A 14,946-nucleotide genomic window follows, 5' to 3' on the forward strand; every position below is an offset into this window, starting at 1 on the left:
TGCGCATGCGCGAGCTTTTGCGCCCGCCCGCGAGAGCAGAGTGTGTTCTTGCTTCCGCGGTAGTTTCCGCCGGTTGCGGGAGAGTAACTGGAGTGGCTGCATCATGGCGTCCGTGGGGACCCTCGCCTTCGATGAATATGGCCGACCTTTCCTCATCATTAAGGATCAGGACCGCAAGTCTCGTCTTATGGGACTTGAGGCCCTCAAGGTAACGGGACGGGGACGCACTGGCGGTGGGATGAGAGGACGCGGCCGAAGCCAGTGGCTCTGCGCCTGCGCCGCTTCACAGCGATTCTGCCACGTGCTCCCGGGGAAGGTTCGAGGGAGCCCCTCTGGTCTCCAGTCCTGCGGTCCACGCCTCGGGCCCGGGAAAGGCCAACGTATAAGCCCTTAGTCCCATTTGGCGGTTAAAGAGGCCCGCAGGCGCCCTTCAGAGTTGGGTGGGGTGGCTTGGATTCACAGGCGTTGAAGGCGCGTCCCCGCTGGTTTCTCCAGCCTGCAGTCCTTCCGAGCAGCGTTTTCAGCAGTAGGATGCAGCGGAGGTATTCTCAGGTCACCTGACCGGTTAGGACTCTGATTCTTAGCCTTCAGGCTGTGTCCCTACAACAGCCCCAAAGGAAATGAGTTTCATTTTCTTTGTCGCTTCCTAAAGGCTCAGTCGTTTACAGCGTATTTCATTTTTGAGTCCGCCTATGCATGGCGTATTCCAGGACATGGGGTCGTAAAAATTTACAAACGAGCTACAGGAGTGAAAAGTTGTCACCAATAACCATAATACTGCAGGAGTGAAAAGTTGTCACCAATAACCATAATACAAGATTGTGTGCGACCAAAATCACCAGTTTTGGGAGGGGTGGCAGGTAAAAGTTGGAGGGTGTCCTTCAGGCGTTGGAGAGAAGATTGATTGGCTTTTGATCAGGGATGGAGTTATGTTTTGAATGGGAAAGAGCTAGCTTCCAGGAAGAGGAAACAGCGAACGCAAGGACCGGGGCAGGAGAACACATGGCATCTTGTAGAAGACAGCACTTCGGTTTTAACAGCACAGTCTACTTTAAGTTACAGTGGCTCCGAAAAGTGGAAGTTCTTGCATGCCCCGCAATCGAGATGTTATCCTGAGGGATGGGAGGGGAGCCATTGAAGGGGATTTGAACAGAATCACAATTTAAGTAGAACTAAACTTGGGGAGGTAGCATTTAGGATGGAATCCATGACGTTGCTGTGTATGGACCGTGTCACCAGGTCAGAGGTGTCCCTGTTTGCTTAGTTTTTTGGGGTTTTACTAAATTAAGAAGCAGTACAGTTCTACTCCGGGCTGTTTGTTTGACTTAGGACAAGTTACACAACCCAGTGGGGGCAATACACCCCCGTCGAGCTGAGGACCAGAGTTAAACGGGGTAACGTAAGGAGTGGCCGCCCAGTCTTGGTATGTGGTAGATGCTCACACCACCTGTGTTACGCATTCAATTCCATTTTTCACTTCAGAGAGAGTAACAGCCAAGTACATGCACCCAAAATACCAGTATAACAGAAGGTCCAGGTTATTTTGGACCTGCCACACCTCGTGTAGTTCTCGCACTCTGAGACAGGTACTATTTTATGGAATAGGAAACGACCCCACAGCAGTTAAGGGATCGCTTGAGGTCCCAGAGCTAGTAAAGAACAGGATCACGGTTCAGGCCCACCTCTGTGTGACTCCGCAGCCGGTGGTCTAAAGCCCACTTCTCAGCCTCTGCGCTGTTGATATTTGGGGCTGAATCCTTCTCCGTTGTGGGCTCTGTCCTGTTCAGGATGTTTACGCCTCTACCCACTGTGGTCCCCTCCCTGACTGTGGCAACCAGAGGTGTCTCCGGGCATTGCCAAATATCTCCTGGTGGGCAGTATCACCCCTGGTTAAGAATATATATGCCACGCCCCTGTGGTTATTGGCCTATAAAAATTCCATTGTGCAGACCTATCAGTCAAGGTGTATTTTGAGGATTACCAGTATTTTCACAAACCTGGTGAACTTTGTGTGTTTTGTTACCTGTTAGATGGGGTGACGGGTAGGCTTCACGGCACGTGCGCGCTTGAACTGCTTGGAGACTTGGTCAGGATTTTGACAGGCGGAGGGTTTTCTGTGCATCGGTGCTTCAGCGACCAGAGGACCTGTTGGGTCGCAGGCACAGGTCCTCACTGGAAGGGGGCGGGGTCTCAGACTGTGGAGGGCTTTGAAGAGCAGCTGGAGCTTTCAGACGTGAGAGTTGAGGTGCTGGGGAGTCATTTAAGGACTGGGGACTGGAAAGTAACATGTTTGAGAGAAATGGATAGCTTAGCTGGATGGAGGATGAATCCGAAGGATCGGTGGTGAGGTAAGAGACCAGGAAATCTGTAAGGTGCGATGGATCAGGGTTAGGTCGGTGACGGCAGGAATAGGAAGACAGGGAACCAGACAAATGAGTGTAATCGTGTGGAAGGAGGAAAGGATGCATTCAGGCTGCTGTTATTTTCAGCATTGACCACCTTGTGGGTTGTGTACTGGCTGGACCACCTAAGAGAGGAGTGTGCAGTAAACCGTAGTGCGACAGTTCAAGGTGCTGTGTGTTGACGGCCAGACTCTTCACATGACGTTAGCATTGCACAGTGCTCTTGCAAGGCCTGTCAGGTCAGACTGTCTATGATCTGGGCTGTAAAATGGGCCCGTAGAACCTGCCTCATAGATGTGTTGAGGATTAAAGAGAGAACACAGAGCACTTAGTTCTGTTCTTTTACATAAGAATTGTCTTCTAACACTAGCAGTTGGGAAGTGGTCACCGTTAGATATGGACCTGTCTGCTGCTACTTCTAGAGAATGGAAAATATGTCATAAGTGATTTTTATAACCATCAGCTCTATGTTCTTAACTCTTAAAATTATATGTAACTTGAATATTGGCTGTTTCTGTTTCATTTAGTCTCATATAATGGCAGCAAAGGCTGTAGCAAATACAATGAAAACATCACTTGGACCAAATGGTAAGAGACTAACATTCTCTGTTTTTTAACAAAAGTCATAAATCATAAACAGTCAATACGGTATCTTTGCCGAAAGTTAGGAAATGAAGGGAGGCATCCTCTCCCCTAATGTGGCCAAACGTTTTTGGTGTATTCCAGACCTTAAACACGGTTACAGTCATAATGTGCATACAATTTTAGATTAGGTGTTCTATCCACTTAACATAATTACCATTAGCATTTTCTAAGTCATAGCTGTTGTCTTTTGTGACATTATATTTTGTGATGACTGTTACATTTTGTGATGCTGCATAATTTTTTTGCCATTTCTCTAGTTTTGGCCATTTTAAATTGTTTCCAGTGTTTTGCTTTAGATTAGCCAATCTAGAAAGGTCTCCATGGAGATATTCCTTTATGTATGTTGAATTATTTATTTATAATAAATTCCTAGATAGGAACTGGGTCAAGAGGTCAAAGCCATTTTAAACTTTGGTGTCTTTTAGGGCTCGATAAGATGATGGTGGATAAGGATGGCGACGTGACCGTAACTAATGACGGTGCCACCATCTTAAGCATGATGGATGTCGATCATCAGATCGCCAAGCTGATGGTCGAACTGTCCAAATCACAGGATGATGAAATTGGAGATGGAACCACAGGAGTGGTTGGTAAGAAAAGGCAAAATGTCCTTTCTCATTTAAGAGGTGTTGTTTAATATTACAGGCCTAACACGCCTGCTGAGAATTTGTTTATTCTGAATTAAATCATGAGGAGGCAGTCGGACAAATCCAAATGGACACGATACAAGACAAGTGGCCCAGACTCTTCAAAACTGTCACTGTCATAAAAGAACAAGAAAGGGGTGGGGAGTAGAGTTAGGCAATTATTCTAGATTAAAGGAGCTAAAGAGAAATGACAGCCAGCTGTAATGTGTAAAACTTGGTTGGATGCCTGGTTTGTTTGTTTTTCCTAGCTGTGAAGAATGTTTGGGACATATGGGGTCATTTGTGAGTCATGTATTAGAGTAGTATCTTATCAATGTTAAGGTTCCTGAGTATGACAGTTGTGTTACAGAGATGCAGGAGAATGACCTTTTCCTTAGGAGCTGTGTTGAAGTATTTAGGGGTTACATGTCTGATTTCTGCAACTAATTTTCACATAGTTGAAAAGAAAAGGCACACATCTGTAGAGAAAACAAATGCAGCAAGATGTTATTAATGAGTGAACTAGTGTTCATTTTACTGTCATGAAATTTTTTCTGAAGGTTTGAATTTTTTAAAAGTTTGGGAGGATTGATAAGATGAATATCTTTAATGTTACTTTTTCTGTATCTGAAATTTGAATTAATTTATTCAGCAAATATTTCAAATATTCATTGGGTACCAAGCACTGTTCTGGATGTGCTTGGAATACAGCAGCATTAAAACAAACTCCTCATCTTTGTGATGCTGAAGTGAGAGGGAAAGGCAAGGTTGGGGGGAGGATAATAAACAAATTTTGTAATCCTTTTATCACCAACATAAATGTCCCTGAACAGAAATCCCTGGGCCAGGATACATAAGTTTTTTCCCCTTTATAAAAACGTTTGCAATTTATGTTCTTTACATTCTGTATATCACCAAGAATTGAACATACAGGTTAGAACCGAAGCAGAATTAGATTAGATGGCCTCGGCCTCTAAGATGCTTCCAGCTTAATTCTGGAACCTTCATATTTCCAGCGGCAGCATCTAATTTGTTTTGAGTTTTAGCGATTTCCTGAGCCAGGTGTGTGCTGTCTCATTCTCAGTCCTGGCTGGTGCCCTGTTGGAAGAGGCTGAGCAGCTGCTGGACCGTGGCATTCACCCCATCAGGATCGCCGATGGCTACGAGCAGGCCGCCCGCATCGCTATCGAGTACCTGGACAGGATCAGCGATAGTGTCCTCGTCGACACGAAGGACACCGAGCCCCTGATCCAGACCGCGAAGACCACGCTGGGCTCCAAAGTGTGCGTGTACAGTACAGTGTTGCCGGGCGCGTTCACAGAGTGGGCAGAGTTTGTGTGCTTGTTCAGAAAGGCAACTGAGAATTATCATTGATGGTTTCCTGTTGATTTAATGAGCTGCTTTCGGTTTGTGTTGTTATTTTGGTTTACTCTGTCTTTACTGCAAATGTAGACGGGCATTTTGTGTTTTAGTTGGAAGCTGAATTTCCAGGTTTGGTTATTAAGGCCTCTTGACAGTATTTGGAAACTATAGAGTTCTTTAATTTGGCAGGATAGGACGGGTTAGCAAAAGGTCCTACTAGTGGGATGTATTAATTTTTCATAGCACTTCTTTCTACCATTTCTTTGCTAGGAAGCCTTTTAGTGGGAAAGTTCTGCTTTTATTCATTCAACAAGCAAGTTAATGATCCAGAATTTTGATTTAGTATGAAGGGGCAGTCTTGAAGTTTGACTTAAGCTGAAAGTGGCTTACGTTTGGAACATTTACATAGTACTGACTGTGCCAGGCCTGCTGCCAAGTCTTGGGGACTCAAGACACAGTCGTTGCCCCAGAGACTCAAAGCAGCATCAGCCCCAGGACACACTTACTTTGAACAACGGTAGAGACTCGTGGGCTCTTGTAAAAATGTAGCATAAAAATCCAGTGTAAGGTGCCTTATTACGCTGTTTTTCTTATCCATATCAATTTGAGAAATTTTTTAATTTGTACCAAGAAGGAAGACATGGTCTCAACTTAGAGGTCAGGGGAAGTACTACAAAAATGTCTGCTGCTTTCTGCCTTCGGGGAAAGGCATCCACTGCAGCACTGTGTTAAAGCAAAGAAGTCTTCGGTGATGCCAGCTGTCCCCTTGTTGCAGGTCTGAGCTGAGACAGCTCCGGGGCAAGGGTGACTACCCAGGGTGGCCTCTGTCACAAGTACAGCATTGTTTTTCTCCTGGAAAGCAGGCATTACCCTTTCTTGAAGTGCACAAATCGTGTGTTATTATTGCTTTCTAAGTTGACCCTGCTTTATTTGCAAGTCTTTATAAAACCCCAGTATGTGTAGGTCTTTACTATAGAAAATGTCCAAATGGATAACGAGGGCCAGGTATCCTCAACATAAAGCAAAACGTTGTATATCAGTTACTTAGGTCACACGGTATTTTTAGTTTCATGGTTGTCTGTTCTAGGTGACCTAAGATTTCAGGCACTGTATTTCAAGTACTAGAGTTCCCTTGTGGTTTCTCCAGAATCAAATTAAAATTACTGAGCAGTCTTTTCCGATGTTTCAAAACTTTCAGAAAAGATAACGTCCCCCCTCTGTAACTGATATGGTCAGGCCTTTCTCATTAAGTGCTGCACCTCCTGTGGATGAGATTGGCTTCTCCTTGGTGGTTTCATCGCTCTCCCATTCTGTTTTGGACTTCAGGATGTTAATAGTATTAAAAAGTGGCAGTCTTGGTAAATTTTTGGTTCTTGCCATACTTCAGTGGTCTCTTACCTTACGTATATTCATAATGGAAGGAAATAGTAAATTTCAGTTATTGTTAGTGAAAATAAAGATGGAATTATTTTCCCATCCCAGGTTATGATTCCCTTTGGGGGTCCCTGCATCCCAGGTTAAGAATCCCTGCTCCAGACGGTTGAAAGTGAAGGTCGTGGTGGCATTCTTTTTGTACAGTATCTGTGGGTCACAGTATGTTGTGTCATGAGTTACCACATCACGTGTTGTGCTCTGGTTGCAGTCACTGTTCAGTGAACGTGAAAGGTTTGTTTCGTGTGTTTCAGGGTTAACAGCTGTCACCGACAAATGGCCGAGATTGCCGTGAACGCCGTCCTCACTGTGGCCGACATGCAGCGCAGAGACGTTGACTTCGAGCTCATCAAAGTAGAAGGCAAAGTGGGCGGGAGGCTGGAGGACACCAAGCTGATCAAGGGCGTGATCGTGGACAAGGATTTCAGTCACCCGCAGATGCCCAAAGTGAGTCAGCGCCTTCTGCAGCTTCAGGCTTTTCCCTCCTTAGCCCACTGGTTTGTTCATACCGTTTCTGTCTCTCACTGTAGCAAGTGGAAGATGCTAAGATTGCCATCCTAACATGTCCGTTTGAACCGCCGAAACCAAAGACGAAGCATAAGCTGGATGTGACGTCTGTAGAAGATTTTAAAGCCCTTCAGAAATATGAGAAGGAGAAGTTTGAGGAGATGATTCGGCAGGTAAGTCTTACCGTGGCTCTTGGTGAAATTTAAAACTTTGAAAGGATGCAGTTAGTTAGCCCCAGGTAGTGAATACATGTGGTGCTGATCTGTGTTAATCTTGCTACTTTGTGTGGCTACAAATAAGGTATTAAAGGTATAGGCTTCCTTCCTTTATTTTTTCTTTAAATCTTATTTTTTGTATATATAAACTTATTTATCTTTGGCTGCGTTGGGTCTTCGTTGCTTTGCGCGGGCTTTTCTCTAGTTGCGGCGAGCAGGGGCGACTCATTGCGGTGGCTTCTTTTGTTGTGGAACACGGGCTGTACGCGCACGGGCTTCAGTAGTTGTGGCTCGCGGGCTCTAGAGTGCAGGCTCAGTAGTTGTGGCACACGGGCTTAGTGGCTCCGCGGCATGTGGGATCTTCCTGGACCAGGACTCGAACCCGTGTCCTCTGCATTAGCAGGCGGATTCTTAACCACTGTGCCACCAGGGAAGCCCCTCCTTTACTTTTAAATTATCAAATGGATAAACATTCACAGTGAGAAAAAAAATCAAATGGCACAGGATGGCATAAGGGGGCAAGTCTTAAAATGGTAATGTGTCTGGGGCGCATGAACGACTCAGCCTGTGTATTTGGAGCTGCACTTTTGATTTTATGTGCTTATTCTCCTGGGCACATCTGAGCTAGTGTGTGCCAGGTTTGAACAGTTGTAGTGTGGCTTACCACATGTTTGAGACTTCCAAGTATAACTTTCAGACAAAAGAGTTGCTGAGTAACCGAAATCAAACCAGAATGCAGTCATAGTCATCCCAGTTCATTGCTTCAACAAGTCAAGAGTGTTATTTTATAAATACTTAACTTTCTCTCTGGCTATTAACGTTTTACACGTGCCTGCTCTCCGACGAAACGGTTTCCTCTTTTGGGGACTCTGTCCTTGGGAGTTTTAAACACCAGCACTCAGGGATGCATGAACATGGGTCTCTATTGAAACATTATCATAGCAAACAAACTAGAACCTGTTCCAGTGTTTTTGAGGGGAGGGGGGAATAGTTGCGTTCATTTATGCTTTCATGGTATCTCTCTGCTTAGTATATACCAGACGCTGTCGTGGGCACTGGATATACGCAGTAAACAAAGCAGAGCGCTTGCTCCTAGGGTGCAGAATAGGGGGAAGGCGGGTCGGGGGACTGTTACAGACGCTGGTCAGAGGGCCTCTGGGGGCGTGGCCTGTGGGCAGAGACCTCAGAGAAGTGAGAGCCGCATGGCTGGGTGAGGAGCGTTCCAGGCTGCGGCGAGGTGGGCGTGGGCAGCATGTGCAAAGGCCCTGAGGCTGGGAACCGCAGGCTGAGGGGTTGGGTATGCTGGCAGAGGGTTGTAAATGAAAGCTTGTTACCTGGGCTCCATCTAGGGTAGCCATGGGAGTGCTGGCCAAGGTGCCCTGCAGGAAAAGCGGACAGGAACCAAGATGCCAAGGGGGTCAGGTGGACCGTGTCGATAGGTGTGCAGGTTGCCAGGAATGCTAACAGGAGTGGTGATGGGGCTGGATGCCAACACTGTCAGGAATGAGAGTGTGACCCAAAGAGGGACGCTGTGGGTGGCCGGGAGAGGCAAGGGCCCCTCCTGTTTGGAGCAGGTGGGAGGGAAAACAGCCATTTGAGGAGGAGGCGTGGCATGTTGGTTTTTCAGGGGACGCCAGCGTTCGTTTACAGCCAGAATGGAAAGGGAACATTGCCAAGAAGGAGTTTGGCGATGGGCTCAATTCCAGAGGGCCACTGGAAGCTTCCAGAGGGTCGGGGAAGGGGGGAGGAGGGGGAGAACCAGGTGGGTGGGTGGAGACAGGAGTGAAATGGCAGCTGTGGGACACGGCATAGTCCTTACCGCCCGGGGAGGGATTGACAGTACCGATCGCTGCCGCTGTCCTGGGACGAGCCACTTAGCTGTTTGTGGCATTGGGGGCGGGGGAAGGTAGTGCTAGAATCAGGGTCACCTCTGTCGGCCTGTAAATTAGCCTGTATCTTGTTCCACGGAGGATAGCCTACTCAAGTGCGAAAAGCAAGCTACAGAAAATTGTATCGCAAGATTCAACTTTTGTTAAACACACACACGAATAAACTGCTTCATAGGTGTTCGTGGCAACACAGAGCTGTGACCTTGGTTTCCGGGGGGCAGGGTTTTGGCCTTGTTGACGTGCCTCGTGTTGCTTCACTTGTAACGGTGGCATTCACGTGAATTGCTAACGTTTAAAGCTTTGTTTAAAAATGAGGTGATTCCCGTTGATACGTGTTCAATATTTAGAGTTTAGAGATGACAGAAGGTAGACATTTGGGTATTTCTTTTCTTCTCTTTTCTGTGCATTATTTTAATGCACCCACCTACACACCTAGCTATGTTTCTCACTGTTTTTCAAACAGAAGAGCTCAAGGAGTACTTACTTTTTATTAACACGATTGCGGCATTTCTTTCCCCAGATTAAAGAAACTGGCGCTAACCTAGCCATTTGCCAGTGGGGCTTTGACGACGAAGCAAATCATTTACTTCTTCAGAATAACCTGCCTGCGGTTCGTTGGGTCGGAGGCCCTGAAATCGAGGTAGGAGGCTCCCTGCGAAGAGACTGTGAACATGGGTTGAGCTTACGGTGCGTTTCTGTACGTGAGGCTGCAGTGACCTCGCTCGCCTGCAGTCAGCACACTGCCAGGGCTCCACAGATAAGAGGAGGGTGCGCTGGGGAGAGGAGAACGCTAGAGTCTTTGTCACCATTTTTATATGTGTTTCTGATGTTTCACGGCACTTGGAGACGCTTTCCCCTCTCTCCCTGGCTGTCTCGTAGGCACTCTGAGGCAGGAGCACAGGCTGCCCACCTCACTGTCAGCCCCATCAGTACTGAGAGCCATTGCGGACGTGGTCCGTAGCCCGGCGGACGTGGTCCGTAGCCCGGCACATGTGGCCTCGTGGCTGCTCGTGGCGGGGACGGGTGGGGAGCTGAGGGCTGCGCACGGGGTCATGGCGCTGGGCCGCCGCAGCCTGACCAGGACACCCAGCTCTTCGGAACCTTGCTCAGTGAGCCAGGCTTTCGGGGCAGACTTTGAAACCTGGGCCAGGCTGGGGCAGAGGTTCTACTGAACACGGCGCTCGTGGGTCAAGCGTGGCTCCTCCGTGGTGCGATTCTGAGAGTCCCCGCTCACCAGCCTGGTCTTCCTTTCCCCCGGCCTGCCGGTCAGCTGATCGCCATTGCCACGGGCGGCCGCATCGTCCCGAGGTTCTCAGAGCTCACGGCCGAGAAGCTGGGCTTTGCAGGTCTTGTGAAGGAAATTTCATTCGGGACCACTAAAGACAAGATGCTGGTCATCGAGCAGTGCAAGAACTCCAGAGCCGTCACCATTTTCATCAGAGGAGGAAATAAGATGGTGAGAACACAGTTGTTTGTCCTACATTTTTTCAGAATTTGGAACGTGATTTGGCTTTTCCCATAATGTACTTAACTGAGACACAGTTACCTTAAGAAAGATGACAGCATCTTCCTTAGAGAAGCAAGGACACGTCAGGAATTCCCTGGCGGTCCAGTGGTTAGGACTCAGCACATTCACTGCCAGGGCCTGGGTTCGGTCCCTGGTCAGGGAACTAAGATCCTGCAAGCCGTGCGGTGCAGCCGGGGAAAAAAAGGACATATCACAACGTAAGATACTGAAGACCGTGTTCCACTGTTGGGTCTACGAGGCCCACTTGCCTTTCCTGTCTCATAGGTATAAATGGGGAACCTGAGTGGTAACCATAGGCATGCTCTTCATTCACCAGGAATGGGTTTTTAGTGCATCGAGATGAGTAAGACTCATTGTAAGGTTGTTTCTTTGTCGTTTTTGTTTGACCCCCTTCACTTGGGCATAGGTCCTGGAATGAGTCCCTGGCTGCCCTGTATTTTGGGGTTTTTTAACTACATTATAGGGAGGAAAAGTAGAATAGATAGAAACCATCTGGCAAAGAACTTTCTGGCACCAGTCTTTTTAACCAAGGATGTTACTGGGGACAAGGTAGGAATATTTCCAGTACCCAGCAAGCACTTAGATTAAACCCCAGGTGCACGGTATTCGGCTCTAAAGTGATTAGATTGTGATCACTTTAACTTAGGCAAAATTGTTTTCCCCAGATCATCGAGGAAGCCAAACGATCCCTTCACGATGCTCTGTGTGTCATCCGGAACCTCATCCGTGACAACCGCGTGGTGTACGGCGGAGGCGCTGCTGAAATAGCCTGTGCTCTGGCCGTCAGCCAGGAGGCCGACAAGGTGAGTGAGACCCGTCGCAGACTGTGCAGCGGGGATGCTAGACCCCAGGCGTCCGATCTGCGTCGATTCTCGCGCCCGTGTACTCGAGTGCGGGTTACCACAAACCAGCGTGTCTCAGCCTTTTTCAGACCTTGCAGCCTCAACAGCAAATCTCTGCACTCTTAATGTTACTTGAAATTCAGAATTAGACGTCGTACCTGCAGGCACAGCAGGAAGGGCTGACCTGTTCCGACTTCTCACACATGTACCTTCTCCATCCTTATCCTGTAGTGACGTTTTCATAGGACGGTCTGTCCTTAGAATTCTTTATGAGTTAGTTTTTCAGGGTACGCGATTTAATTATGTTTCCAAATAGCTGCTGGCGGGGGGCATTGGCCAAGTACGCTGACCGTAACCGTGTGCCCTTCCAGTGCCCGACCTTGGAGCAGTACGCCATGAGAGCCTTCGCCGACGCTCTGGAGGTCATCCCCATGGCCCTTGCCGAAAACAGCGGCATGAATCCCATCCAGACTATGACCGAAGTCCGAGCCAAACAAGTGAAGGAGATGAACCCTGCCCTCGGGATTGACTGTATGCACAGGGGAACAAACGGTGAGGCACCATCACCGCTCTGGGGCTGCGGTTCGACTTAACTTGAAACATTACGTGCTGCGTGTTATCCTGTCTTTTTAAATACTTAAACACACTTCAGGTATTCAGGTCCTGAATTTTAGAACATTTGATTTAATTACCTTGGGAATTGTTAGACTGCTGGTCTTAGCAACCTACAACTAATTTTAATAACAAAAAGCTGCAGTGCGGTATTTATTCCAAAGGTGACTTCCATTTTAGAAAATAATTTCCATCTTACCTTTTTTACACAAATGTCTGTCGGTGTGGGTTCTGTATGACCTATAAGACAGCTCTGAAATTGACTTTTCGGTTTACAGCTGATTCTATGGTCGTGTCCCGTAAATTCCAGGGTGTTTTATAAATGGGAGGTACTGTAACTTCTGTAGCACTCGCATAGTTCATCTGCTGAAAACGTAGCGCAGCTTTAGCGTGTTGGAACGGTGGTCCTGGTGATTCCCAATGATTCCTGATGGGGCCGTCTCTGGGGTTCTGCAGTTAGTCCTGACCACAGAGTCTCCAGCAGTTCGTGTTTTGGTTTTGTTTGTTTTGTGGTATGCGGGCCTTTCACTGTTGTGGCCTCTCCCGTTGCGGAGCACAGGCTCCGGACGCGCAGGCTCAGCGGCCGTGGCTCATGGGCCCAGCCGCTCCGTGGCACGTGGGATCTTCCCAGACCGGGGCACGAGCCCGTGTCCCCTGCATCGGCAGGCGGACTCTCAACCACTGCACCACCAGGGAAGCCCTTGGTGTTGTGTTGTGTTTTGTTTTCTTCTGTTTTTACTTAGAACTGTAGGTATATTCTGGGTTTTAGGTTAACAGCCCAAGGAGTTGAGTAACAGCAGCAACTCCTTGTCAGACACATATTTCAGTTCCTTTAACTTGAATGGCCAGGTCTTCGTTGGAGTCACTTTTCGTTTCAGGCACGGTCACATCGGGCTTACTATCAGTAAGTGACGGCATTGGGTGTGCTGTGGGATGAGGTGTTGCTGAGCGATTCCCCCTTCGGCAGGTCACTGAGAAACGCAGCCTGTGGTTGAGGAGGCCCTGTCCCCACAGCTCTCTGGAAACCAGGTTCACATTCCAGAATGTCCTGGGAAGCAGTGGAAGTATATTCTTCTGAAAATATAACCGGGACTAGTGGCTTCCAAATTTGTGTTTCTTAAGTTTTACTCTGATTCCGTAAATTGGAGCAAGGTATTAGTAATAAATATGTATGCTGTTTTATAGTAATTTATATGTGTTTTTCAGATATGAAGCAACAACACGTCATAGAAACCTTGATTGGCAAAAAGCAGCAGATCTCTCTTGCAACACAAGTGGTTAGAATGATTTTGAAGATTGATGACATCCGTAAGCCTGGAGAATCTGAAGAATAAAAAAAGAATTTAGAATAAAATGTAGAAGTAAGATCCGCTACCGTGATTAAATAAATGGGTGTCTCGTGATGCATCTGCAGTTATTTATTACCATGTCCTTCATTAGACACTGTAGGTGCTATAGCAACAGTAGCTGTTTGGTAGCTATAGTTTGACTTGTTCAGAGACCTGGAATTGTAGAGATGTGATCTCACAGGTTTTTTGTATTTGCTATTAAAGGGAACTCTTTAAACAGCCTTTATATTCTGCTCTTCAAGTTAAGAAACATTCACTGTAACATTCATCAAATGCCTTAACTGAAGGGGTTTAAGTTGATTTTTTTAGTCTTTTTTTTTTCTTGTTTTTTTAATAAGCCGTAGGACCTATATTTAACAGCTTTAAATGTTCCGTTTGTTCTCAAGATTTATTTTAACACTGAGGAATTACGGGCTTGGTCCTATTTATTTAAATGCTGCGTCTGTGTAAATGGGTGGATCTTTGACTGTAGAGACCCGTCAGAGGTGAGTATCCACGAAACGATTGTGGGATGTCTTAACGTGCTTTTAGGTTACACCAACGTGAGCTAGGGCGTTATTACTGTGCCACTGAGACCGCGTTAACAGCGTAACCTTCACGTAGTCCCCTTGGCGTTATCCTGCCCTGGCTCCACCCTAAGCGCAGGCCAGCATGTGTACAGAGAAGGCCAGCGTGGGCACAGACTCCTGCACCACCTGCAGGTGCTTAGAAGGGCGATTCAGAACCCTGTTGGCGTTTTCTTATCAGAGGAACAGAACAAGTGGAGGTTAGAGTGAAATGTAGAAAAATGGGTTAAGTGGGAGGAAATACCTTGCAATGACCATGTATGAGTAGATTGGTATTGAATTAATTCTGCTTATTAAAATAATACTGGCTAACAGTGACATAGCCCTTACCAAAGGCCAAGGTGTGTTCTGAGAACTTTACCTGTTCTCACCACCTTGTAAAGGAGACAGTTTTCTTATTCCCATCCTACAGGTGAGTTTTGATCATCTGCCAGCCTCTTCTGGCCAGTACATGGTAGAGCTTAGTCAAACCCTGGCAGTCTAACTCGAGAGTTCCCCTCTCCCCATTGGCTTGTTTGGTTCTCTAAAAGGATGTTTCTTAGAGAATCGTGATGATAAAGTTCACTGTTGTGCCACCAGGGGGAGAGGATTTGGACCAGTCAGGTTCCATAGAATTAGGAAACGATCCAGGGTTCCTTCTCCTGGGGACCTGGGTGCTGACCAGTCCTATCTATTGGGTGGTCGTGTTTTCTCTGCGTTAATGCATTGGTGGTTTCGCTAGGCAGCGTAGTAGTGAGCGCCAGTATCATTCATCCTAGTGAGCATGCAGCCTGGCACACACTTCATCCTGACATGCATTGTGAAGTGGCACTGTCATCACTTACACTGTTGCTTCCTGGGTGCAGCGTCAGAATGCGTCAAGTTTGGGATCGTGTCAGACTTAGACCCACTTAGATAAATGTCTTGACCTAGTAGTTCAGGTGAGTTGATTTACAAGGGTGGATTCTAGCCTATAAAGAACATACAGCAACT

The 14,946-nt window shown here is 47.1% G+C and overlaps 1 protein-coding gene across 1 annotated transcript; it reads left to right on the forward strand.

Annotated features, from left to right (window-relative positions):
- The first annotated feature begins 68 nt into the window (after positions 1–68).
- CCT5 (chaperonin containing TCP1 subunit 5) lies at positions 69–14,452 on the forward strand. Its single transcript, XM_079918740.1, has 11 exons — positions 69–208; positions 2,930–2,990; positions 3,473–3,637; positions 4,758–4,956; positions 6,721–6,913; positions 6,997–7,146; positions 9,598–9,717; positions 10,348–10,533; positions 11,271–11,408; positions 11,819–11,999; positions 13,266–14,452. Exons 1-11 carry the CDS (start codon positions 104–106, stop codon positions 13,391–13,393), a joined length of 1,626 nt encoding a protein of 541 aa, XP_079774866.1. The 5' UTR covers positions 69–103; the 3' UTR covers positions 13,394–14,452.
- The last annotated feature ends 494 nt before the right edge of the window (positions 14,453–14,946 follow it).

Source organism: Stenella coeruleoalba (assembly GCF_951394435.1).
Source record: "Stenella coeruleoalba genome assembly, chromosome: 3".
Classification (NCBI taxonomy): domain Eukaryota; kingdom Metazoa; phylum Chordata; class Mammalia; order Artiodactyla; family Delphinidae; genus Stenella; species Stenella coeruleoalba.

Coding starts and splice junctions, on each gene's coding strand:
- CCT5 (XM_079918740.1), top strand. CDS start 104: ATGGCGTCCGTGGGGACCCTCGCCTTCGATGAATATGGCCGACCTTTC. Junction 209..2,929: donor TGGGACTTGAGGCCCTCAAG/GTAACGGGACGG, acceptor TGTTTCATTTAG/TCTCATATAATGGCAGCAAA. Junction 10,534..11,270: donor TCAGAGGAGGAAATAAGATG/GTGAGAACACAG, acceptor TGTTTTCCCCAG/ATCATCGAGGAAGCCAAACG.